The sequence below is a fragment of the Simochromis diagramma genome, unplaced genomic scaffold, assembly GCF_900408965.1.
Source record: "Simochromis diagramma unplaced genomic scaffold, fSimDia1.1 OVJJ01000304.1, whole genome shotgun sequence".
In the NCBI taxonomy this organism is placed as follows: domain Eukaryota; kingdom Metazoa; phylum Chordata; class Actinopteri; order Cichliformes; family Cichlidae; genus Simochromis; species Simochromis diagramma.
The window spans coordinates 5,641,122-5,668,710 of record NW_024387030.1 but is presented as its reverse complement, the minus strand read 5'-3'; the positions used below and the strand labels follow the sequence as shown (position 1 = coordinate 5,668,710).

The 27,589-nt window shown below is 40.3% G+C and overlaps 3 protein-coding genes across 4 annotated transcripts in view; 1 reads left to right on the top strand and 2 right to left on the bottom strand.

The window, feature by feature from the left end:
* The window catches only part of stag1a (stromal antigen 1a), a 39,695-nt gene extending 32,242 nt beyond the window's left edge, over positions 1-7,453 (bottom strand). The window contains exons 1-2 of one of the 2 annotated variants that reach the window (XM_040042242.1): positions 7,441-7,453; positions 6,171-6,304 (exon numbers count right to left, since the gene is read on the bottom strand). The gene's annotated coding sequence lies outside the window, so the exon portion shown is untranslated. Of the gene's footprint in view, positions 1-6,170; positions 6,354-7,440 lie in introns of those variants that run through there. The other variant, XM_040042243.1, reaches the window with a different exon arrangement.
* Positions 7,454-13,145: 5,692 nt separating this feature from the next.
* On the top strand, positions 13,146-18,579 carry slc35g2a (solute carrier family 35 member G2a). Its single transcript, XM_040042235.1, has 2 exons — positions 13,146-13,583; positions 16,813-18,579. The coding sequence occupies exon 2, from the start codon at positions 16,835-16,837 to the stop codon at positions 18,194-18,196; it is 1,362 nt and encodes a 453-aa protein (XP_039898169.1). The 5' UTR covers positions 13,146-13,583; positions 16,813-16,834; the 3' UTR covers positions 18,197-18,579.
* Positions 18,580-20,345: 1,766 nt separating this feature from the next.
* On the bottom strand, positions 20,346-22,608 carry LOC120740115. Its single transcript, XM_040042236.1, has 2 exons — positions 22,308-22,608; positions 20,346-21,163 (listed from the first exon to the last, which is right to left on the bottom strand). Exons 1-2 carry the CDS (start codon positions 22,495-22,497, stop codon positions 20,559-20,561), a joined length of 795 nt encoding a protein of 264 aa, XP_039898170.1. The 5' UTR covers positions 22,498-22,608; the 3' UTR covers positions 20,346-20,558.
* Positions 22,609-27,589: the final 4,981 nt, after the last annotated feature.

Below are 27,589 nucleotides of genomic sequence, written 5' to 3'. Positions count from 1 at the left end.
AGTCCCATATCAGGGAGTCAAAATAGCCTAAATATATGTTATATATGTTGAAACACTGCAAAGAAAACCTTTCAGATCCAGGATGGAATACAATTTTTCTTCCTGAAAAGAAAAATTAAGATCTTGACTCTTGGAAATAAATGGTTTATACTATTTTCTGTGCTCTTGACTCTTGACAGCCAGTGCCAGCCAAACAGCTGAGCTGTGTCAGCAAACACACTTGCATGTCAGGAGGTAAAATCAGCTTGTTCGGCCTAGCAAGCACTGAGCCACTATATAGTAATACCAGTGAGAGATCACAACCCTCCAAAAACACACACAAACACTCTCTCTCACGCATACACAGAGCAAAGCACATCTCCTCTCATTAGTGCTCACCCTGACAACCGAGGAGCTTTTAACAGATAGATTCTGAATACAGATTTTGCTGCCTTATGGTAAAGACATCATGAGTTGACATCATCTCATTAAACCCATCATTATGTCAAGATTGCATTACTATATTATTTATAAAACATGCCATTTTCCTTTTCAAACAGTCTAGCAATGATACTCAGCCTAGTATTCCTTTGTACGCACTATATCAGGGAATAGATAATACTCAAAAATACTGGGTTAATATACATATACATCGACTGGTATTGTAACATCTTGGTTTAATGTGAGCTAGGATAGTTAAAAATCAAACAAACAGAAGCAACAGTTCTTCAAAAAAAATCTCTTGTTTCTTGTTGATAGTGCAAACACATACTTTACATATTTCTGTGCTTTGACTTGTAATTTTTTTTTCCAGATTTCCTCACTTGTAGTGTGGGCTTTGATATCTCTACAGCTCCCTGAATATTGAAACGACTAATGGCCTTCTATATCTTTATTTAAAATGCCATCAGCATGCCCAAGCACACACTTCTATGTTAATAAAGCTTACTCCTAGCCAGCAGCTCAATTCTTTGTTATTGCATTCAAGAAAAACACTATGCAATGCAAGACCCTTTCAAAACATTTTTCCTTGTGCATGTGTAATGGGTAATCAAACCGGCAATCGATGCAGTGCCATTCCATGTCCATGTATATTGCATTACATAACCCATAACAAAAGATGTACAGTTGTTCTTTATGATCATGCTCTAGCCTATTTAGACTCCTCACTGTTACTTCCAGACTCCAGTAAGTAATTTTATAACAAAAAACAAAGCCCACTGTGCCATTTGACATATTAAGTCCAGCTGGTATATCCAAATACTAACAGGAGTCCACTTTGTTTACTTATCTATCTTATGTCCAGAGACTTGGACATTACAGACATTTTATTGCTCACATAAACTTTACTAGGGTGGGAGGACTTTGTATATTAACAGACAATCAAATACAATTATTTTATTCCCCTCTGGATTGTTGTCTAATCATAATCTCTTCCCTCAAAGTTCAGTTGCTGCTAACCAGCCAACCCGGTCATTGCAGTCTTGAACTTCCCCACTGGCTGGGTGTGGAGGTCGCGTTGTGGCCGTCATTGAGGGTCATTCCGCTGCCTTACCGAAAACTCTTTCATCCCTTGGTTGGACAGATTCAATTGCCACAGTCTTGAACTGCAACTCGTGACAGCACTCCTTTTCCTGTTCTCAATGTTAAGGGCTCAGCAGGCAGAGAGCCAGTTCATGTGTTGCCACCATGAACTCAGTGATGCTAAGCCAAGACACTAGTGTAGGGTTGGATCAGGTTAAACTAGAAACTTCCCTAAGAGACCTTGGTTGTTAAGTATTTCCAGACGAGCACTTTATAAACTATATTACATAATAAATCTTTGAAGGAAAATTGATGTCTCAAAGTTTGTGAATAAATGCATATACCCCCCACCTCTACAAATGTCCACAAACACACAGCAGTTCCTCTATAAAGCCATGCCAGTTTTTAAATCTCTCCCCTTTCGCACTCTGCATGACCCCGCCTACTCTCGCCGCCTGTGACAGTGGCAATTATATTCTGTTGTGGATATGAACAGCTGGAAACTTCAGAGCCAACTAGTCATTCCTGTTATACTCATTTAAAGTCTGTCTGATGGGTGCAAGCATAGTTGGTGCACTGAAGTCTGTATGGACAAGTCCATGTGGCATGACAGAGAACTGACAGGCATGCATTTTTCCAACCAAATGGACCCCACCCTTTAACTTACCAACTTTAGTTAATTTTGCAATTTTTTAGAACTATTCATAGAGTTAAAAAGGGCCAACTAATATATCTAGTGTATACTGTTAGGTGCATGCTAAGCTAAAAGGGAGTCACCTGTGCTGCTCTGCAAGCCTAAGTGTTTTTAATACAGGTAATCTTATGTGTGTACTCTGCTCTGTCTGAATCTCATTTTGTTACTTTTACTTAGAAATTGAACATTTATCATCTTTTTACTTACTTACTTTTTAGAAAATACAGTTATGTATTGTCTATTGCCAACCAGTCAAAAGGCCCACATTGCCTGCACCCTTGTGCCATAACGCTATAAATTCAGCTTGGCTTTGAAAGAACATCATTCTACTTGACAGTCAACAGGTCTGACAACAGCAATGAGGCTAATTACAATCCAGCAAACCGCACAAGGAACGCCTGCAACAAACCAGCAGTGACAAAACTATTTCAAAAGCGTTCCCATGGTTTATTCCATATTGACAGGAGCAAGCTGCAGGGCTTATAGTGCACAACCACACTACTGCAGTGACACAACTTACGCTTCAAAAAATAAGGTGTAACGTGTGCACAGTGGAATTCTACTACAGTAAATATGTCAACTATCACCATAGCAATAAAAGTAATAAAACAAAGACTTCTGCGATTGCTGATAGGATGAATTCATTCAGAACTTTGAACCAAATACACCTATAAAAGATCTTCCATTATCTTCAGTAAAACATCGTTGTGAATGTGAAACGATAAATCAGTGCTGTTCTCACTTCTCAGGTGTTACATGGCTAATCGCTGAGAGTTTGCACATATGACAATACTACTTGTTCTTCTTCTTCTTCTTTTGACTCTTGCAAACCACTGAAAGCTGGTTTTCAATGATAGTGCCATTTTTTTCCAGCATCTTAAATCAAGGTCACCATTTAATAAGCTCTGACAAATGTCAAAGCCATTAAATAATCCCCTGAGCTGTAACATTATAGGAATATGGCTCTAACAAAAAGCGTGCTGCACTTGAGTGGTGAAAGCCTCTGGCTAAGAAATGATCAAGCGCTCATAACATAAATCAAGGTCTGCTCTTTACAATTTGATTCAAGGTCTAAAACAAAACTCTGATATGCTTGAATTATTACAGTATCTTATCGTCAAGATCAGCGTAGACGTAAAATCGTTCTGCAACACATTTGCCATAATTTAAAAATTACAACAAGCAGCATTGTGTGTTCATAATACTAATTACAACTAATATCCAAGTCCTTTTTATTTTGGCTTTCTAGCTAGGGCAAAGAGCCAAGCGATTTCGAGGAACAGAGGAAGGATTATTCACCATTTCCCTTAATCTTCTGTTATTTAAAGGTTTAAACAATGACATGCTCAAGAAATGTCACCCAGTGTCAGCTTTGAATTGCTGTATTCTGAAGCCAAAGGGAAGGATATATATTTTAGCACTCACTGAATTCCACAAATAGAAATGACAACTTCATGGACATTAAAATTGTACTTTTTATTAAACAGAGCACCTCTGTGTCTAGTATTACACCATTTAAAAACATTCCATTAAGGTGGATACAAGTTAACCAGTAATTTGGGATCAAATAAGAACAGTTTTTCCTATTTACGTTCTAGGAACACTCTTGTACTACTACTACTACTACTACTACAGCTACAATGTGTTTTAGTGTGTTAGGATAGTACAGGAACAGGCAACAGCCTATATGGGTTCTTCTGCTGGAAAAGTAAACAAACTCTGTAGTGCAAATACCACTGAAACATGTTTTGTCTGTGAGGCCTTACAGGGAAGTGTGACTGTGTGTGGTTATGCGTGTGCATGTGTGTTTAATTTTGGCAAACGGGTTTGGGCCTCACTCTGAAGGAAAATCTCTAGGATTGTAATAAAAATATGAGTAACCATTTTTATGTTCATTTTTTAATGATAAAAGACATTTTTGTTTATTAAATAGCCATAAATCACAGGAAAATCCTTCAACTTATGTTAGGTAAGGTATCGCACATTTATTAAAAACAACAACAAGAAACCCAAAACTGTCCTGACCAATTCACCTTACACACAAAATCACACCCCAATGGACCTTTCTTAAACAGGAAAAACCCTGGTATGTGCATTTCACTAAAAGAAAATTGCTCCCAATGTACATTACCACAAAACTGCAACCTAATAATGTAATCAAGAGGTAATTTGTGAGGACATTCATTGGGAATGTACTCAGGATTTCACAAACAGAGCTGGGACAGATTTTCAGTCAGGCAGATATAGTCATAGCACAGAGTCAAATAAATGCAGCCGTCAGCTGCATTTCCACACAAAATTTCAAGTAGTACATTTGTATAAATCGCCTAAATACATTTTTACAGAAGTGGTAGTTTCCCTATTCCACTTGTCTGGCGGCAGCATGAAAATGATAAAGAACACCCACCGCCACAAAAAAAAAATCTAGTTTAATATCAATCTAATCATATTTGTAAGACTGCTTGAAGGCTAACTCTCCAAACATAGTAGATTAACAATGATTCAAATCAATGGAAGAAGCACTTACAGAAATATTTTTGCATTAATGCTATGATATACACAATCTCCCAGGTACTCACTTGTTGGTTAGTCCTAAAAAAAAGATTTATAAGATATTTTAGCGACTGATTATTATAACTATACAGCACGATATGCATATATAGACAATATTATGGAGTTTTGCTATTAAAATGTCTACCCAGAATGTGCTTGGATTTTAGACAAATAAATAAAACTAGCCTAACATCTGCAGATGACAACAGACCATGATATACTTTTTACATTGGTTTATTGTGAAAAATGAGTCAAGAGCCTAACAGCTAAAACCCTTTCCAGGTCCCATCATGTTTTATTTGTTCGTAGTGTATATTTCTGCAGTGTGGAATTAAAACGGAGTGATAATGGAAGGCAAGCAGGCTGCAGATAGCAAACCAGCACAGCCTGCATGAGAAATCACATGGTTGACTGTAAACAAAGCAGTTATGCAACAATCTGAGATTCATGCAAACTGCCAGCAGGCACTCTGACCCACTATAACCGATCGCCTAACTAGACTGCACTGGGTGGGCTGCACAGGGGTCAGTGTTGGAGGGAAGCTAGGACCGAAGCCTGTTTAAACCTGTAGGGGTAGCTGGTGGAGCCCATCCCCCCCTTATGTGACTCATGTTTCCCCGCTCAATGTTGCCTACTTCCCGCACAGAAGGGGGCAGGAAAGGGGGGAAGAAGCGCCATAATAATCATGTAAAACATGCAGGAGTCCGTCCTGCATGTTTGCACTGAAAAGCATGCATGTGCTGTCACTGACTAATAAAGCAACATGTTTATTTTGCTGCTTGGAAAGTCACCAGGACTCCCAGGAACTTGAAGGCATGCTGATGTTGACACAAGGGGGTGGGAAAGAAAAAGAAAAAAGTAGAAACTGGGATATCTCACGTTGTGTATCTTGTGCGTATGCAAAAGGCAAAACTGCCAATTGGTTGATAACAACAATGTCAACAACAACGTGGCAAGTAGCGTTTGAGCTGGTGACAAACCAAAGCAAAGAAAGCAGCGCACGGCAGGAGGGCAATACTGTACAATCATAATACGGCTCTGCAAATGAGAGAAGGTGATGCTCTGAATCCTGCCTTGCAAAGACCATGAAAACACGTCACACCGCATGGCTCTTTATTTGTTGACAAGCCAAACTCCTCCGCCGGGTGGAAATCGGTGGCAAAACAGGCCGGTGCTGCGGCACACACTTGCCCTTCCATCAAGTTGTCTTGCCGAAAATTTTTGGGGCTAGCTCGCAAGCTAACGGCTCCGCTAGGCTACAATGTAAGTGAGGAAGAGAGAGAAAGCACATTCACCTCCGTTAGCCGCTAGCGCCCATCCCCCAACCAACCAGTGTTCCCTGTCTGTGTCCACCATCTTTAATCTGTGTTCCGTCTCACTTCCCACCGCACAAAACACGACAAAAACACAAGACACTCACCTTTAACGACCATCGCCAAATCGATTATCACCTTCCGAACTAAAAAATCGATTTTCGTTTTAATATCGTGCGTATTTTAATATTGAAAGTTGGCCGAGCGAGCGGAACCGCGCCTTGAGAGAAGAGCAGCAATCCTAAACCGCCATCTGGTGGTATTTTCCTCTCTGTGATGCAGCGGGAGCGGCGCAGCCTCAGACCGAGACACAGCTGCCCCCTGGCGGACACACCGAGCTGCGGCGGACACGAGCCTCCGGGGGCGAGCGGGGAGAAGGGAGGGACCCCGCCATCACATCGCTGACGGGGACGCGCACAGGAGCAGCGAGACTCCCCGCTTCTTTCCCAGTTGAGTTACTACTTTGAAGGGCTTGTCTGGCGAGAATTACATATAAGAAACCATTTAAAATTCCCACGGCCAAAAACTACAAGCACTTACTGGTTGTCATCTGGAATATTACAGCTATACATTACACCTTTCTGTGTTTAAATAGGCTACATCACAAAACCCTTATGTAGTTCCTTTCTTCCTTATAATTATTTTTAATAAATATGAGTTATTCAGTACACCTAAGTAAAAGTGAGTGACAGGCATTTTTTCTTCAGAGCCCAGAGTAGCCTTTTTTCTATCCTTTTTTTTTTTGGCTGACAAGCAGTCCAAAACCCAAAAAAATTTCATGTATTATCTCATGAGACAAGGAATAAAAGTAAATATTTGACAAATTAATTAATCAATGCATCTCTGATAAACTCTAGGGTGTATTCTCTATAGATAAGGGACTATGATACTTCTTAGTTTCTAAAGTTGACAAAGCGTGACAAGGCCACACATGCATAAATCTTCTACATTAATGACCTTTGGCTTGTAGATTTTTTTTATGCTTTTCAGACTCACATCCTAGATGGAGAGGGACAAAAATAAGAGTGTGCATGTGCACATGGCCGAACTCCTACAGCAGGTCCTTGGGCTGAAATTGGATGTGCATAAACCCAATTACAGTCTGGATGTACTCACATTACTCACTCCAGCTCAACATGGCGTGATATTGCCAGAAAGGGAGGGTGATAGAGACACACAGACAGAAAAAGAAATTACTTCAGTTAATTATATTATTCCCACATCAGTGTCTTTAAGTGGATATCAAACACCAGCAGTGCATACTGCATGTGTGTGAGAGTTAGAGAGTGAGTGCATAAATCAAAAAGAAAGGCTGCTTAACCTTTATCACATCTTTTAAGATAGGGCAGTGATGCGTCTGCAAATGCACAGATAGACGCAAGAGCACACGCACAAACAGACCAACTGGTTATTCATTTGACGGATGCACTGTTTGCCATAGCAACGCCACATCTTGCCCATAAAAGCTGTAGCAAGATCCTCCCCTCAGGGCTATTTGACACACACATACAAACACATACACACTCATGATTGTGTGGCTCATTCACTGACATAATACATTCCCTAACCTTAACCAACCCAAAAGGCCTCAGTTTTTCTTTCAGACCTTAACAACACTTGGGATGCATTGGGAAGGGTGTCTTTTTTTCAGAATTGCTGCAGCACTTTATGGAGCTTCTTATCATCAGAGGCCTACAATCTAACCCTGGCCAGCAGGTAATGCAAGAAAGCTCTGCATATGTGGCTCACCAAACTCAACAAACAGACTAAAAAAAGAGCGTTTTGTAGATTTTGTGCAACAGCATGCTACATTTATATCCCGTATTCGCTCTATGTTTTAATGCATTTATATATTTTTTCATTCTAGGCTTCCAAATTTAAATCAGTTCCATTTTCATGTAACCACACATAAATTTAATACCATTTTTCTTTTGTGTATTTATTTAAAAAATAACCTAAATCAGTTATAGGCTGACCCAAATGAAAATGGTGATGGTAAGGCGCATGACTTTAATCTTTCACTTAACTGCTTTCAGGCAAAATAACTGCATCGACCTTGTTCTCTCTAAATCAAGCTCACTGTTTTTTCAGTCTTGCTTATTCACGTATTTATTTTTTTAATGAATTATGTCTGTTTTCATCACAGGCTTTATGGTTTTTGATAGACCTGTCACTGATTGTTTTTACATTACTTTTTATGATAGGAATGAATACACAAATTAGGTATGGTTGGGAAAGATGAGACAGAATACCTTTGAACACTCGTGTGCATCAGGATAAACAAACACCAGCCTTTATAAAGCTATTGTTAGCCTTATGATAGACTGGCAACCTCTCCAGGGTATATGCCATCTTTTGTGCAATCCATGGATGGATAGAAGCTAATTCTAACAACTGAAGGAGTGTGAAACGTAAGGAAGAAGCTAAAAGATGTTTATTTTTCCAAAAACTCTCCACTCCAAAACTTTGCTCCTAAAGACAGATAAAGAACACAAGCACACCCACACAAACATCCCATCATAGTTATTGTTATTATTCTTTAATTTGAAGAATTTAATGGGTGCAGTGTGTACAATGATAAAGGCCAATGCAATCATAAAGCTGCTCTGGGGTACAATGAGTACAAAGATAAAGGCCAATGCAAATAATCAAACTATTGCTTTTCAGATTTTTCAAAATAAAACTCATAAATGTGTAGATGTTGAAATATGTGCACATATTTTGAGAAAAAAATGCAAGAAAGTATATCTAATAACCCCAAGCATGCATTAAACACCAATCAAAGGTCACAAGTATAATATTCACTATTGCTGTGTATGACTCTTTGCTTACAAAGGCTCAGACTCTCAGATCAGGGGCAGTCATTATCCAGATTTCCTTCAGTTGCTTCTGAGATGCGAAGCAGCATACTATGTCATATTTTTGCTAACTTCAGATTTTCAGTGGATGCCCACAAAGAAAACAAATTTATTTTCTCACTGTATTGTTTATTTTAAGTTTGCATATAATCTACATATGATCGGTACAATTGTTTCAACTGATGTGTGTTTAATTTTAGGAGGTTTCAGGACCATCATTGCCTTTTTACCTGCTTATTTTTCTCAGCACTGGCTCAATGTGAATGAACACAGGAAGTGATGAATGACAGTCTTCCACATTCAAAATCTAATTATTTGATATTCAATATCTTACTTGTGTTTTTTTCCTGCATTATCTTAGGCCAGGCAGCAAGCACACACATATAAACACACTATAACACCACAAATGAGATACTGTCTGGCTGATTTGCCCTGAGTATTAAGCCTTTTCTTTTCTTTTTTCAGAAAAAACTCACATTATATCTGTATGAGAAGGGTGTTGCACCGTATTGCATTTCTTTTCGTTGGCTTTTCAAGTTTTTTTTCCTCCTCTGGGCCGCCCAAATCCTCAACATTAGAAATCTCAACATATTGTGCAGACGTTTGCCAGGGTTATTCCAGTTCAAATCTTTGCCATATTTAAGCTGTGTCATTGAGAAAAACCTTTGTATGCATGGCGCAGTGTTGTGTTACATAACCAACGGACGTCTGGTAACTAGTATCTATACGCGCACATGACATGGATGCACACTCGTAACACACCCGACAACAGCATCCGTCATAATCTATAAACTTTTTCTGGGGCTGTAACCATGGAAACAGAGGCTGTGTGGTGCAGCATCGGTTGAGAAAACCCTTTTAGACTGTCAAGGTAATCTCAGGTTGTGACACCAGTATCCAATAGCAGTGACAAGCATCTCTATCTGTTTGGAAATCCGAGCGCTTCAAGGGTGAATGTTTTTTAGACCGAGACGTAATCATTTGACGTATTGAGTTATGCAAAGACGTTTTTTTTACTCTTAGCTCTGTCTCATCTCATCTCTAGGGCGGCTGACTAACAGAAAAGCTTTATATGGCTGTTCTTTGCCTGTACGCCTGTCCTATTTTTAATTTCCTCTGACCTTGCTTGTAGCGTTCTCACTCCTGAAGCTATTTTATTTAACTCACTGCCTCTCTGACATCCATTTCCAGACTCTCCAAACGCCTCTCATCCTTTGCCCCTTATCTCATCATGTTCATGTCATCCCCACCCTCCCTTACTCTTTTCTTTCTATCGCCACTGTGGTAATGCAAAATGTATGAGAGGCTGAGTGCTATATTTGCTGAGTAGAAAAAGCAAACATTTGAGTCTATCACAACAGCGCTTGTGAATCAGGCCGTCATCGTCCGTCACATCCACCTCCGTCGCTGGAACACACACACAGATGGTAGTGGACACAGCCAAGGTTTTTTGCTGCAGCCTGTGTGTCATACACCAACAGCCCAGGCTCCCAGTTTCTTGCATCTTATCCCCATCTGAATCTCAGTTGAAGATTTTTTCCCATTTTTGTTTTTAATTATCCCATTTGTCCTCTCTACACCGGGGGTCTGCTGATGAATGTGTCCTGTCTGGTGATGTGCTTCACTTATTAGCCCGGGGTTTAATACGAAGCTGTCAAACATCGAAGAAACCTAGCTTTGAATAATGACATGCCGATTAACAGCCAAGGCTAAAAAAAAGAGCCCTAGTCTACAGAGAAAGAGGAAGAAGGATTAATGCTGAAGTATTTTTTGTTTGTTTACTGTGGATGCGAGTTGTGGATTAAACTGTTACAAAGTGGAACTGCAATGTCTGTGGAATAACCAAGGGGAATAACTGACTGAGAATCAAACTGTGAAATTGGCAGACATGTGGCATAATGTGCAAATGTGTGTGTGAGAGTGCGTATGAGCCTAATAAAGAAGCAGAGGGAGAGAATATGTGTTCAAAAGGGAGACTGAGAAAAAAGACACTCTCACAGGAAAATACATAGAAGGAAGCAGCAGACAGACTGCTTCCAGAATGCAAAACCCAAGTTTAGTGCACTCGAAGTGAGCTTTCCGTCCTCTGCTGCCACTCCTTCCCTGTACTCTATAATTAATTTTTTCTTGTCCAGAGATGGAGCAAGAGAGACAGACAGTGCAGAGCTCCTTGAATCTGCCTCTCACATGTGTATCAATTCTAATATATATATATGTATATATATATATATATCCTTTCCTGTACTTTCCATCCTTCTATCATCCCCACATTTTTCTCTCTGCTTCACTGCTCCCACCAAACCCAGCTACCCCTCACCCATTATGCTCTCCCTGCTGTCAGCTCAGCTCTTCTTCTCTTAGCATATTCTCATCTCATCACACCAACTCCTCCCTGGAGGGCAGGTCTTTGGATATCATGAACCTTTTCCCAAAACCTGCAGTCCTTTGGATTCAAACAGTGCCCCAAATAGCTGCGTCCGATCCACTCTTATTCACTGTAACCATGGAAACACTAGATAGTCCTCCCCATCCTCAGTGAAACAGCCTAAACCAGATGCATAGAGGAGTGAGGAGAAAGAGAGGGTCAAAGAAAGAAAGAAAGTAGAAAAGAGGTCACTATAAAAACAGTTACAGAGACATTTCAAAATTTAAAAAACAGTAAAAGAAAATTAACTTTTAGAACCACGGCTCAATTTGGCTTTGTTATTTTCATTTTAATGAGCTATCTGGGCATAATTTATTTATTTATTTTAATGAATAAACATTACAAATTTGCAGTCTGAATGATTAGATTTTCATGGAGCTGTTTATGACTTTTAATGTGAGCAGGGCCAGTGAGACCAAGCTAAAATTTTGTGTGCGGTCCAGCTTGTTCCAGCTAGACATGATGTTTAAAAATGAATTATTACATGGCAAAGTATTGCGCTGGTAATTGGCTTTTCACATGGGCGGGTGCATTAAATTAAAAACAAAAACATTCTTTGAGGAGAAAGAAATCAAAGCTCTTACAGCCAGTTTCCAAGACATTGGCTAAACCTAGTGCTAAACTAAAAGACAAATATAATGACTAGGTCCAGTGAAATTTCTTTTTACATTAAATCCACGTCTGAGAAACTGAACCTTAACTTTCAGTGCAATCAAATACACGACACACTCAGTGAATCGCAACAAAAACTGGCCTTGAGTCTGCAGTTATGCATAAATAAAACTAAAAGTAATCACATGAATATAAATAACTGTGGATCAAATGATTTGTGTAATATGGTTACTGTTGCTGGTGGCAACAAACTACATCGAATCTGCTATCATTAACTCTGAAGCGTTTAGCTTCACGGCATTGTTTTTGCTTTCTTGTTACTCGTCAAGTGGTAGAAAAGCATCCAAATAGAAGGTAACGTCTATCTCAGCTTTGCAATAAAGGACTAATTACAGCAACAGTGAATAGTAGAGAATAATCTGCATCACAGTTTAACAGATTTTTGCAGCTATCCAATAGCACCATACAGACTAGTGTTTAAGTCTTCGCACACACACCTCAAGTAAAGGAACAAAATGAGGCAAGTAGAAAAGAGACCAATTTTGGGCTGCGTCATGTCCATAATCTAAAAATTTGAGTCAATTAGTGAACATGGAGATAGGGTACACAGTGTATTTGACCTTAATATTGACCCTAGAGTCCCAGTGGATCCTCCTTGTGTGTAATGAAACAGCAGCTGGAGGCTTTTTTCTTAAACAATATGAAGATCCAATACAACATCAGCTACATTTGCTAAAGGTTAATATAGCTCAAAAGAAAACAGAGCACACAAGTGTTTCTGCAGCAAAATGTCAAAGCAATTACTGTCAGGTTGCAGAAAGATGAAAATGTGCGAGGTTGTGCAACGTTTGAATTAAAAAGGCGGGGAGGAAAACTGTCCTGACCTTCTTTAATCTTTTTTTCTTCATTGCCATCATCATTACTTTAAATTTTAAAATGCGTGACAAGACCTTAAAAATGTGGTCAGACAGACACCCATCTATAAATGTTGACATACTATTCCAAAATCCATTAATATGCTAAAAGTCTAGGCTTGTCTGTGAAGGCTTTAATGGAGCTCCGGGGAATAACTCTCATCCAGCCAGAAAAGATGGGTGAAGCTGATGATAATTTCTCTGTATTATTGAAGGGTCTTCACCTTACAATGTAAATAGCCTTGAATAATAGATTAATCGATCATTAGCATAATCATAACTTCATAATAATTGTGCTCGATGAAATTATTTTCCTGCCAGTCTCTATCTCTCACGGGTAACAGAATGATCAGATGTACGGTGAATGTCACGCATGCTCAGACGTTATGATTAGACCTTTCTCTCTTTCCCTCGCTCTCTCTTTGAACAAGCCGAGGAGGAGCATCTGTATCAGTGTAGAGAGTGATGGAGGGCAGCAGGTTGTTATAAAACACGCGTTTTCCGCTTGCAGAGTGAGGTGAAGGGACCGCAGGTGCCCTTGCGGAAAATTCCGTTTGCTCCAAGGGAAAGAAGAGGAGAGGTGAGGGAGGAAGAAACAGATGAACAAATGGCCAAGACGAGGTGATGGAGTGTTGGAGGTGCTCAGTAAATGACTGAGATTGCCCGAGAGTGAAGTTCAACCTGGTGGTCAGCTGGTTTGAGGGAAAGCAGGTGAGTCGAGGTGTTTCTAAAGCTTTAAAATACGCATAACCCACCTGGTGGTTACTAATTATAGCCCATTATTACCGGGAATAGAGTAAACCGCTAATTGGGAAGTCGACATCGATTCGGTTGCGTTGTGCCAATCCTCGAGCGCACGCAGAGTGTGTAAGCGAGCGCGCGCTTCTCCCCATTCAAGAATTGGCCGTGGGTCACTGGTCGGGCTGTCATTGTAAGGTAGACTGAGATTTTTGGTGCATGTAGGCCGAAATCTCTCCGTGCGTCAGGTCCAAGAATCGAGCAGTCGTCCCTGGAGCTGCTGACAGCAGCTTATGATGTCGGAACAAGCAGGGACATAGTGTTTCATAGTGTGAAAGGAATTGGTTAAGTGGCTTTAAATGCGGCAGCACAAACCCTCTGTTTTTCGCTATGACTCTGTGTACGTGTGTGTGTGTGAGTGTGTGCGCGCCCGTGTTTTGTTTTTTCCCCCCAACCTTCTGGCGTCACAGGGGCGCATCATCGATGAGCCTAACCTTGAGAAAAGCATAGGTTACAGAGAGTCCAGCATTCATGAACCCTTAAGAAAATAACACAAAGCCATTTATTCCCTCCTCTATAATATTAAGCAGCCTATCAGTCATACTTTAACTGTATTACCTTTGACAGCTGCATATGCTTTCCAGTCTGTTTAGTTACAGTATAAGAGTGCCATCCATTAAGTGATTGTTCTATAAATAGTCAGTTTCAAAGATACTATTGATTTTAAGCCCTTAGAAGATGATGATGTCAAATGAAATAGGGCTACACAAGATGCACAGAGAGGACTGTGCACGATTTATCTTTTCCGTCAGACTGAATCAGAAGGGCTCTCTCTCTCTCTCTCTGGAAATGCAAGCTTAATTGCTTCCTTTCTCAGATTTTGCAGGTCTTTCAGCGAACCACTTTAATGGTTGTGTAAGGTGTAAAACAAGGTTTTGGGAGTAGCAGCAGCAGGAGCAGCAGCAGCATTGCAGTGGCTGGCTGCATCATCCAGCAGAGTATATTTAACTGACTGAAAAGAGAAAAGGCAGACAGGAATATTTCCGGATCTCTTTTTGCTCTTTGTGTTTTCACAGAGGAGCTGATCAGGTTACCGATAACCTTCAGTTAGCGTACATGATAAGAGAGCTTCTAAAATATCAGCAGAACAACTTTACATATGTGGCTTTTTGCCTGATTCAGCAAACTGTGAAGTACATAGGGAAATCATGAAATCATTCATTTCAGTCTATATTCTCGCCATATTCCTGGGACTTGTCTAAAGTATAGTTTACTTATGTTATACAAGCTCCAAAGATCATCTTTAAAAAAAAAGGTATATGCAAAGCACTTTATATTCAATTATTTATGGGCAATTGCTATTAACCAGAGAGATGCAAACAGCTAAAAAAAACAGCCCTTACTTAACCCCCCAGCTGTTTTTAAAACACACCAATTCATGTTAGGTGCTGTGGAATAATCTGTATACATGAAGAGAGAGTGCACGAAGGGCACATAACCACAAATTAACAAATTCCCCCTGCTACTACCAAATTGAAATGACTGCACCACTGATGATGAGAGAAACAACAGCGAGCTGCCAAAACGACTGGCTTTGAGTCCGTCTGCTAGTAGGAAATTATAATAATAGTGAAATGCTGTTTTTTATAGTCTGAGCTCAGGACGTTTGTCATGCAGAAATGTAGTTTGTGTTGGTCTGAAGAGATGTTTTTTTGTCATGTGGTTTACCCGATGGTAGTTTTCCTCTTGACATCTCCTGGTGAATTATGTCATCTGCTGCAGGACTGTTTGGTGCCAGAATCAGAGGGTTATAAACAGCTTGATTTGGGAGAAATTACCAGAATAACCAAAAACCAAACACAATTATCTTAAGTTAATTTATCAATAAATGGCCTTTTTTTGTTTCATTCCGACACATCATTATTGTAATATAGTGATATAAAATGACATTTAACATAATGAAGAAAAAATAATCATATATATATATATGTCCATATATAGTTCATTTCTTTAAAAGAAACTGCTTATTTTTTTGCCATAAAAAATAACAAAACAAACAACTGTTTAAATCAGAGTTTTGATAATATTTCACATCCAAGCAATCAGATGCTGTAGAAACCTGTGAATCATGCGCCAACTTCAATTTTATGTGCAATTTGCAGGGAAAATGTCATTTGTGAAATGTGATTCTCCTACAATCTGTGTCAACAGTGCTCACAAGTCATTTTTGTTAGATGAGCTGGTTGAGGCTGAATGAGCAGGTACAGTAATACTTAGTAATACTTGTCTGATGCTTTATTCATAAAATACACCAAAATAAAGAGTCATTTTACTACTGTAAACTTACTTGGGGACAATTGCCTCATATCTCTTGGGAAATAACTGAGCCATATGCTCTCTATGCTTTTGCACTTGCATAGCAATATTGTTCCACAGTAATCACAACACTTAAGAGGCTGTGGAGCTTACCATAACACTCAGGCAGGCCTGGGTTCAAATCCACCCCGAGGGCATTTACTGCATGTCTGCCCCCTGTTTTCTTTTCTCAGTCCTGTCTTCTCTCCACTGTCCTAACACAATAAATGCCAGAAAGCCCTAAAAAAAATATGTGTAGCCTGGAGAGAGAGTTAAAGAGAGAGGGAGAAATAAAAAGGTGGCGAAGCGGGTGGTTAAATGATGTTATGAACAAGGAAATAAACAAACATTATTTAAATGCCAGCGTAATATTTTTCACAAATTGACAAACGAGAGTGAGTGAGGGAGGACAGTGGGAAGCGACAGAATGAGGCAAAAGTCATTAGAGAGAGAAAGACTGAAGACAAATGAGGCAGGAAGCACTTGCTTATGTAACTGTCATTGCCATAACACTCTCTGAGCCCCCACGAAGGTCGAGCTATCCATGAGGATGAAGAAGTGCTGCAAGGACATAATTGTTCTATATAATTCAAAGTATCACCACACAGAAAACAATAAAGTCATGATTGGTCACATGGGTAGAGCTTACGTACATTCTCTGCCAAACACGCAGGCACACCGGAAGATGTGAGTCACTCCTATTATTATCTCGGATATTAAAGATATATGAGGTATCAAGCAGAATCTCACAGCGGGATGTAGTGAGAGGGGAAAGAGGAGAGAGGATTTGTGCGCGTGTGAATTATATATTATGTGCTGAGCTAAAAGTGTTTTTTTTTCCTTACAGGTGTCTTCTCTAAAGTTTCAAAATGGAGTCCACTCACCTCTTGGGTGGCTCTAAGAAGAGAGTAAAGATCCACCCTCACACTGTTACAGCCAAATATGCCACCCACACACCCTATGCCCCCCAGCCAGGAGTACACACACACTTTCCCCAACCTGGGGATGATGGCTATGACGATGCTCCATCTTTTGAGGACTTTGGCTCATTCGTGGAGGAGACGTCAGACAAGAAACAACTGACAGAGAGCAGGAAGTGGCCCCTGACTCTTTTTGGCTCAAGACACAACGACAAAGATACAGCCCACAAACTTCAAACCGTGGGGGGAGGAGAAGGGAGTGAGGGTAGTGCCAAAGCAGCAAAGGGGTCTGGGAAAGGGGTTGGGGAACAGCTAGCCAGTTTCGGTGAGGCTTCTGTGTCTGCATCTCGACTCACCTGGGTGGGCCTGCTCGGTGCGGCGTTGGCACATGGCAGCTTGATTGTTCTGACTCGAGTGGCCTCCGAACGCTTCAGCCTCGGCCCCCTGTTTCTACTCTTGGTTCGGTCCATCGTACAGCTCCTGTCTCTGGCTGTACCACTGCACAGGGGGGAGAACCCTTTTGGGCCAGAGGGCTATCGACTACGTCTACTCTGTTACGGCATCGCCTACTCCCTCTCCCTTTGTTGCGCCTACTCTTCCTTAACATTCGTCTCTCCTGGAAATGCTACAACAACCTGGCGCCTGGCGACCACAGCGCTATCAGCGACCCTTGCCTTCCTGCTCTTAGAAGAGAGGCTGGGATTGGCTGATGGGATCACCATAGCTGCAGGGCTGTGTGGCTTGGGGCTTGTGTTACTTCCTGCAGTAGATGAGACCAATTCAGATTCGCCAACTGATCCGGCTGTGTTCTGGAGGGGTGCATTTGGATGGTCTCTTTCAGCGCTTGCAGGGCTGTGGATGGCACTAGCGTTGGTTGGGTATCGTTCCCTGAAGGAGAGGGTGGGAGTTGGGACTGCTTTGTTCACAGTAAGCTGGACAGGCTGCTTACTTGCCCCAGCCTCTCTGGCCCTGCTACAAGAGGGCTGGTCCTGGCCAATGAGTGTTGAAGCCTGGTTATTGGTCTTGGGCCTCGCAGCCTGCTCGGTCGTAGCCTTCCTGGGAATGACGCACGCTCTCACCCGACTCCACCCGGCTCTGGTTTCCGCCTCTCAGAGCTTGGAGATACCCATCGCCATGCTCCTGCATCTGGCTGTACTGCCACTGGCTCCCACTGCACCAGAGGTCGTGGGGAGCGTGATGGTCATCCTGAGTGTCGGTTGGCTGGTAGCAATGAAGCTGCTCCCCTCTCGAGTTGGTGGGCGTCGGCAGAGGGAGGAGTATGAGGAGATTCTGGACTCTCCCATCAAATAGACACCTCCTCTCACCTTGCAGCACTGTCACTCTTATCGTTCACTTGCTCCTTCATGAGATTGTTTCCAGTGTACACGAGAGACTTCTAAGTGTTTATTGAAGCTTTTTTTGGTATCATCCTCTTTGCTTTTGGAAAAGTGCCAACATGGTGTTGTCTGTTACAGTGACCAAGTGATGTGATATTAAAATCTCTGATGAAAACAGCACATTTCTGTAGCCACTTGTAATCACTATCACCCTCTTTTCCCCCCACCCCACGTGTGTGTGTGTGTACTGAGTACATTTAACAATCAATGTGATGTCAGTCACTTTTTGCTGCCAACTGAGATTCGGCCAAGGACTGCTGCCATCTATTTGCCTCTTGGCTGCCAGCAAGACTTAGAGAAAAGAACAGAAAAAACCCTAGAAGATTGGAGGCTCGGGAGAGGGGCAAGACACACAATCAGAGGAAAACAAATGGGGACAGAGGGAGAGAAGATGATGGGATTGGCATACAGATAAGGAGCGGGTGGGTGGGCGGTGGAGGGGTGATGGCCGATGACAAAGCAGAGATGAAAGGGAAGCAGCAAGCAGGGCTGATGGTGGTTGGTTATTGTGGCGTGTCTGGCCAGCTGGCTGATAAAAACACTGTTTCGTGTGTTGGGGAACGGTTATTATGTCTAATAACGATCTGCATGACACATAAGCACCATCACTACATTTCTGTGTCGTTCCTCGTCTATTTTCCTCATCATTAACCTCCTGCTTTCCTCTTTGTTGCTCTTTTTCTCTCGATATAACTTCCATTCACCAAACTCCCCCATCACACGTCGCACAGATGGAGACTTTTAATTAAAACAGGTGCCTCCACACTGAACAGACCAGCGTGTCTCTGTGCGTATGCCAGGTACCGCTGTGAAACAGGTGTAAAAGAATTGATAGGAGATATAACTTCTACACTCCTCTCCATCTTGTTAGTTGTATCCAAGGAAACGCCCCCCAAAAACAGTCTAATCCTGCATTTAGTTCTCGAGGCAGCTGTAGATTTAAAAAGAAGCTTTCATGCCCACAAACACTTGGGAACGGGAGTAGGCTTCTGAAGACATTCATGCTGCGACTGTGAGTGTTTCACTAGTGAAATGTTTCTGTGATGTCAGTGTGTTGGCCTCATTAAAATACTCTGTTGCTGCACTTTGCCCAGTGCTTTAGTGTGAGTAAGCACTGTGTAAAGGACAAACTTAAGGTATGTTTACATTCTTCTTCTGCCTTTTAATTCTACACTAGTAAATACCAGAGAAAAACAAAGTGCTTCATGTTCTGCTAAATTTATTTGCTAGCTTTAATTTTTACTTGACTGACTGTGATTTTATATACAAATATCATATTAAGAGGACTGTGAAACAAGTTAGTTTTGCCCTACTACTGATCCTTCGATGGATGGTGGATTTCAAGCTCAATGATCACCTACAAATTTAAATGCTGCTGTTATCACCTAGGAGTGCTTTTGAACCACACCGACTATAAATTAAATATAAAGTTAGCTAATAATAAAACGTATTTGGTTAGTATGACTTTAATTTGCACTGATGTACCTTTTGCCTAATTTCCTCTTTCATCTTAACAAAACATCCAAACAGAAGTGCAAGTACATTAAAAAAATGAATGAAAATAGGATTTAAGACCAAAAAACGGATACACAGACACTGTAAAGTATACAGAAACTCCCTTTAGCCATAACAACAGTCAGTCTTTTATGGTTTTTAATAATGAGCACGCATCCACGTGTGTGTATGAAGCTGTAGGAGGCACTGGTGGCAGTGTAATACTTCTGGCAGGGTTTCACAAATCATAAACACTCCGAGCATCGTAAGTCGTGGCCTCTTTCTATTCAGACACTTTTAAAGCAGTTAATGAGTGGGAGAGACCTGCTATGAATTAAATAAAAATCCCAAATCACTGACACACCTTCTTGTGGGTTTGGGGATTTGCAGACCACACCACAACTACACAAACACCAAGGCAAGTGGTGCAAACTTTGGCACTTGTAGATAAAGCACATGTAGTAACCTAGACTAATGAAAGAGTGGGCATGGACGTGAACATAAATACACAGTTTAAAATTAAGTGACACTGTGTGGGAGGAGGGAGGAAACCTTTCCACGAGGCTGACTCAGTTGTTTAGTTAATTTTTATTCATTATAGCAAACCCATGACATTTATGGTACATTAAAACTCATTGTCACCAGACAAAAACGATCTCATGTGTAACAGAGGCTTTATAAAAAGGCAGAGCGGTAGAAATACAAACAACATGTGCAAAATCATCATCTGCAATAGGAGTTTTCCAGTCAAGCTTTTACTATTTATTTTTCCTTTGGGCAATTCATGTGTCTCCTCTGCCCTTTCCCAGCGTGCCTACCTGCTCTATCACTTTGTTCAGCTGCTTATGAATCCTCTGAAGCTCTGTTGCTATGGCAGCCAGAGCACTTTCCACGGTGACTATGTTCACCGGCGAGGTCACTTCCTGCTCCTTCAGGCCAGATGTGAAGAGCTTCATTCCCAAACCATCAGGTGTTGGTGTTGACTGGTCTCTCATGCTGCTGTCAGCAGATGCAGATGAAATGATTTCTTCTAGCCTCTTCAGCCAAGCATCGTCCTGGTGCCTACTATGTAGGAGCATCCGCAAGGTTGCATTTAATCTTCTTTCCCTCTCTTCCTCCTCATCCCTGAGATCCACCAAACTCTTTTGCAGTCTAATACTTGCCTGCTCTGCATGTACCCTGCAAGCTGCTTCCAAGCTGGGTGCACACTGCTGACACATCCCCTTCGTCAGCTTCTCCAGTTGGGTCTTAAGAGACGCCGTTCCCCCGCAGCACTGCTCCACAGATTCCAGCAGCATGTTTTGTCTCATGTTGGAGTCCTCTAGAGCGATAAAAAGTTTATCCCAGCGGGAGAAATCTGTTTGGCATGCTGCAGTTGGAGACTCACCTGCACACAACCACATAGATGCATCGATTATTCATTCCAAAAGGCAATTTAAGCATTACATAGAATTAACACATGCCATATATAACCCCAAAAAAGGAGATTTACTTTATTGTCATAATTTGACTGGACTTTATCAGTGAAACGAGTACACGGAAAGAAGGCAAGAAGGTGTTAAAACTGAGCTTCTGCTAAACATACAGCAGTAATTAGAGTTGGATGTATTTCACAGATATGATGCCAGTTTAAGTTTGGACACACTGTGAAGTATGAAAATGGCTTTGGGAAGTTATTCAACACAGATGTAAAGGTCATGAAGAACACATAAAATACACGTGCTACAATCCCAAAATGACATCAGGGGACCTCATTAATTTAGGGGTACAGCAACGAAGTCTTTGAGATTGGACGCTCGAAGAAAACCGATGCAAAAGGGACCTGACAAACATCAGAGGGGGCTTAAACTGTGAAATGTCCACCTTCTGTAGGTATTTGAGGCTACCAGTTTGCATTCTTTACGTGGACTCAAATCACAGAGGTTGCTTATTGCCTGTGCTCTGTGTTCACGGTATGAGGTATGTGTTCCAGTTATTGGTAAGTCTGTTTCATTAAGTCTGATGCTCACCTGATAAAACTGTGAAAGCCAAAGATGGTATCATCTGAGTAAAAATATACTTTACAACATCAAGTATTTAAATATGGTGCATTATAGTAAACTTGACCAAGAAATACTCTAGACCAAATTTAATAAACACAACTGCTGACCTTTAGACATATCTAAATCAGTGTGTTATTAAAAATGTAATTAAACAGTAAAAATTTTAATTAGCTCGGTTTATGTATATAAGTTTAGATTTGTTATTTATAGTTGGTTTACATAGCTTTGTGTATGTATGTGTAATGTGTATATATAGACACTTGTGTGTGTGTGTGTGAGATTTACATTGCTGTGCTTGAGAGCCACCATCTACCGGAACCAAATTCCCTGTATGTGTCTGCACATATACTTGGCCAATAAACACGATTCTGATTCTGATTCTGATTAGTAAAGCGTAGTAAAACTGAAGAGAAATTCATCACAATATCAATCCGTTCAAACAAGCAGGGAGAAGAAAAGAGAAAAAAAAGAGAAAGAAATAAAACTCACCCTCCTGCTGGTCCAGGGGGATCTCATTGTCATAGCTGTCTTCATAGATTCTTTCATACTCGATGTCATTTATACACAACGATGGACCCGTACACAGCACCAGGCAGATCCAAAACACATGCATGATGGAGTTCTTATGCATGTTTTTTCTTAAGATTTGTTGGGTTGCAGCGCATATATCTGAAAACATCAGAATCCTCTATCAGCAAGTTTTCCTGCTCCTGCACACTCCAGCTGCTCTGTCTTTACTTAGTCAGCTACTTCACTATATGTAGAGCACCTCTGAGTTAGCCAACTATTGGAGCTGCTGGGTTATAAACCCTGAGAGAAGGAAGAAGGGGGGGACCAAGCTGGGGAGGGGTGGGGCAGTTGAATGAGTGAGTAATGCTCCAGCGGAGGTAATATGTCATAATTCACAGGGGCTGACAAAAAGCATGCACGATGGAGATGGACAGGCTATGTACGTTTGTTAAAGTTAAGCCATCTCTAGACTCTGAGTCAGTCTGCTGATGTAATGACACGTTTACACTGTTGCAGTAGCTTTGACATTTAACATAACTCCAATTACGCCATTTGGCAGACGTTGTGTCCATTTTAAAATTTGTCTCCCAACCCAGTTTATTATTTATTATATTATTATTATATCATATTATTTGTTTAATCAAAGTCTGATATGGAAGATATCTTTACTGATATCTTCCATATTTTTTTTCTATATAACAGACCAGTAGTATAATAAAATATCTAAGTGTATAAATGTCCAGGTTCAGTGTAATTATTGCCAGATAAATGCATAGCCTTCAAATTCTTATTCATTAACAACGACATTACATCATCACGGCCATATTTAAATTGATTTGAAGAGATATTTGTATGCTCTTCTAATTTAATTCACTTTTATATGTGTAGCACCATGACTTTCGCTCATATTATATAAAGACCTTCAGTGGTCCTCACTGAGCAAACTCCCAGTGACAACAATGAAGCAGAAATCGGAGAGGTGAATTTTCTGCCTCAGCAGAAGATATATTTTATATCTCCCAGAGTTAGGCAGCTGTCATATTGTTATATTTACAACAAAAATATAACAAGTTAAGCAGAAGCAGAATGCCATATGTGTACATATGACATAATAACTACCTAATAAGGAAAAACTCATCTGAAGTCAAAATAAATACAATAAAATCAAATAAGTATAAATTGAAATAAAAATATTACATGCATAATATTTTTAAATATTTCTAAACTAGCAAAACAAAATTTAAATGGCTTAAATGTAGTAAACACAGCATGGTAAATATCAGGTACAATCAGAGAGAAAGCATAGAGATGAAAGTGTGGAGTAGTGAGACATAAATGCAAAGCAGAACAGAGGGAAAGTGCTCAGCGCAGGTATCCAGATGCCTGAACCTCTATAGCAGCACGACTAAGGGGGAATTCAGGGTCAACTAAGATAAGCCTAAAGTTTTAATCTTAAATTACCTCCAATAGTTATCTTCTGAACACAGATTGAAAACCGATTTCACTGAAGAGGATTCTGCCTCCCTTATTGCCCTTGGTGCTTTAACAGGTTCATAGATCAGGGTAATGTACTATGATGTCTCTGAAATACAGAGTTTTGTCAATAAGAGTTTTGTATGTAAGGCCACAAATTGCAAATTCTATTTTATTTTCAGGCAGCTGGTGAAGAGACGCTACTATTGGACAAACACGATCTCTTTGCGATCGGTCAGTATTCCAACATTGCAGCATTTTGGAGCTCATCAGGGACCTATAAGGACATCCTATTAACAATGAATACATAAACATATGTATTAAATTTTAATCTCACAATAACAACTGTCCAGATAAGCATATACAACATGTCTACAACAGCAGCTGGGCTGTAGAACAAAACACCTTAGGTCATTTTAGCCAACAAGGCTCCACAGAGACTAACCTTTTTCAGTGCCTCACAGTTAAATGAGTTAACCCCCCCAGGGACCTTGAGCAAGTGGAAGAAGGCATTCCTAGAAACTTGCTTCTCTGTGTGTTTTAGTAAAACGTACCTTTTTTTATGGATAGACTGAGTCCCCATATACAGTTTGCACAACCATCAGACCTCTTAACGTGGAAAAGTTGCAACACTTAATGGTCTGGATTTCATTATGTGCTTGTGAAATAGCATTATTGCATTCTTAGTAAAACCAGCTGCATGTTCAGGTCTCTGATCAACAGGTGTTGTAGCTAAACAGCAGAAGTAGGACAGGTCAAGGTCAAAGGAAAAACCCTGACTCTTCTCCCTGCAGACCTCCAGAGTGACCGCTTTACTGCACATGTCAGCACGTCTGCCGGTCTCTATTCCTGATAGTCTCTGTCTGGGCGGCTATAATTGTAGCAGTGGGAGCAACAACTGTGAAGCTGGCAGATTTATTTCAGGAAAACAGAGAACCTGCAGGAAAAGATGGATTGAAGATTTAGAAAAAGATGAAAGACTTTGAGTTGTGGGCGAGGAAACGTACAGAAGGTCAGGTTTGTCTTTCGTCATTATTGCGTATGCAATTCCTTGGCCCATTTCTGTAAAACAGAACTGAATAAGCTCCCTGGAAGAGTTACATGTTAGAACTAACAACTGAGCTTTATGAAACCGATAGTGTCGCTATTTTCATCTTCCCTCTTCGATCCCGTCTGAAGAATTTCCACTTCTTTTTTCTTCTTTATAGGTCATCTTTCCATGTAAGCCAACACATGAGTCATCAGAAAGGAGTTACATTTATCAGCAACTGCCAGATGCTGTTTACCACCCCAACATGCGTACCACTCTGACAGTTTAGCTGTCATGTAAAACACTCCCAGCTGGCAACGGGGGGGGTGATGAGAGATGAAGGGAAGACAAAAAATACAGAGATGTAGGAAAAGATGGAAAGGAAGGGAGAGTGAGAGAAAGATGGTGATGAGTTAGATTTCTAAAGCATTTTTTCCCCATTTTTCTGCTTTTCTCACTCTAATTTTCCTGACTCTAATTTTCAGAGCCGGGAAATTAGAAGAAAACAGATCCTGTGATTTGGCTCATTCTGACGAAACAGGGCTGTTAGGGAAAATGGGACAATGGGTGTTGTCAGCTAAGCTTGCATTAAACAGGCAATGTAAAACAGCAACAGGACTTCACTGTTGCGCAAACCACATGGTAACAGTGCAAAATCACACAGACCATTTTATGAGAACTGAGTGTTATTATTGGGTGTACACGCTTTTTGTTACCAATATGTGGGACAGGGAGGGAAGGAAAACATGCAAATATGGCGCTATTATTAAAATAGAGCATGCCGTAAAACAGTAGTCCTTGAAATCATATAGCAGACTTATAATAGTGTCTAATCATTTAAAATGATTGCATTAGTCATCATTGCATGATTTAATAAAACACCGCACAGGATACAGTGATGCTAAAAATAAACTAGATCCAAGGGTTTACATATCAGGACATAATAAAAAAAATATCTGGTCCTTAGCGGGTTTTAAAATTAGGTAAATACAATCTTGCGTGAACAAAAATATGCGCCATATTACACCATGTTAATATTTACTAAGCCAAAATACAGAAGCATTGAATGAAAAAGAAAGCACGCTCAGCATTCCTTCCTGCACTACCAGGATAGAGCATTTGTATGTGCTGTGTTTGCTTTTGTACATTATGACCTCTTTGGTCCCGTCTGTCCAAAGAACATTGTTACAGAAGTCTTTTTTCAGATGCAACTTTGGAGACTTCAGATGTTCTGCTGCTTCTTTTTAAAAAGAGAAGAGGTTTTCTCTTGACAGCCATCCTTGTTTGGTCTTTATCTAATTGTACTGTCATGAACTTTAATATTTAACATGCTACCCGAGGCCAGTAGAGTCTGAGATGTCACTCTTATTTCATTTTTTTTTCTTTTTTTCTTTGAGCATTACATGGTCTGGCTTCAGGGTGAATTTGCTCTGAGGTCGACTCCAAGGAATGGTGGCAATTGTGTTGAATGTTTTCCACTTGTGAATAATCTTTGTTACTATAGAATGATGGGCTTCAAATAACTCTTCCAGAATAAGGCAAAACATGTCTAAGATCACTGCTCATGTCTTTCCTCAGGGCACCGTGTTGACACAGACCTTAATGTTTCAGACATGCAAGCTGCCAAAACGTCTGCTTTTCTAGAGCAGCTAATGATCGATAATCAAGTGGATTTTATTAACAGCACCTGGCTGCTGTTTACGGTCTTAATTGCTGTGTAAGCTGTAAGGCTGTACTTAGTTTCTCCACACACTGCTTCTGCATTTTGGCTTTTTTTTTTTTTAAAGATAAACAATGGCTGAACAATATGTCATGTTTTGTAGTTCACATAAAGGTGTAGTTATCTAAATGTAAAACAAGGAAGATGGGGTTTCATTAGAATTTCTTTAGAAGTTTTTTTTAATGTTTAGGTTATCTAACAATCTTCTTTATAGTTAAGATAGTTATAGCAAAGATAGATAGATAAAAATATCAAAGTAATTAGAGCACCTTACTGTACTTGAGTGAGTAGTTCCAGGTTATGAGCTCAATTCCACTTAGATTTTCTTACTGCACAGATGACATGATGCTTTGAATATCAGTACATCTAATAAACATCAGTCCACCTTCATTATTTTTCTCTGCTTGGTCTCGCAATCAAACTCGTGGTGAATGTAGATAAGGAGGGCTCTTACAGACATCGGGGACATTTGTATTTTTAAGGGAAGACAAATCATGTAATAGAAATAGAAATAACAAGATAATAATTGTATTATGCAGATTGTTTTTTTTTATTATTATTTTATTAAGCTTGGGTAGGAAAATCTGGCCTTTCTTACCTTTATCTTTAGTGAATTTCAATTATATTTTTGAATAACAATGCATTAGCATAAGGCCTTTGCAGACTAAACTATGAAGGTTTGCACCCATCTGTAACATGTGCCCCTCAGGTAGTGCATCAGAAGAAACCAAATTAGGTTAAAAAAAAATAAATCTAAATTTCCTTTATCCGTTTTCCCAACTCACTCATCGTGAACAAAGCGTCACTTTCCTTCCTGTATCAAACAAAAGATTCATACCAAGACTTATGAGAGATCTGCTCAAGGACAAAGTGCGAACCGGAAATATAAAAATATGCTGGAATTGTGACAGGGACTTGTTTTGTCGGTGCAGAGGAAGAACGCTCATGAACATTTAGGGACAGATTTATTTTTCCTTGCTGAGTTGTAGGAGAAAAAATAGCAAGAACTGAATCTGCATTCAGCGATGGCTGCACCTC

What these genes read in the sequence shown, in the direction of transcription:
- slc35g2a (XM_040042235.1), top strand. Translation starts at nt 16,835, where the DNA reads ATGGAGTCCACTCACCTCTTGGGTGGCTCTAAGAAGAGAGTAAAGATC.
- LOC120740115 (XM_040042236.1), bottom strand. Translation starts at nt 22,497, where the DNA reads ATGTTTTCAGATATATGCGCTGCAACCCAACAAATCTTAAGAAAAAAC. An exon ending in CCCCCTGGACCAGCAGGAGG is followed by an intron (nt 21,164 to 22,307) that starts GTGAGTTTTATT and finishes GGTTGTGTGCAG; the next exon opens with GTGAGTCTCCAACTGCAGCA.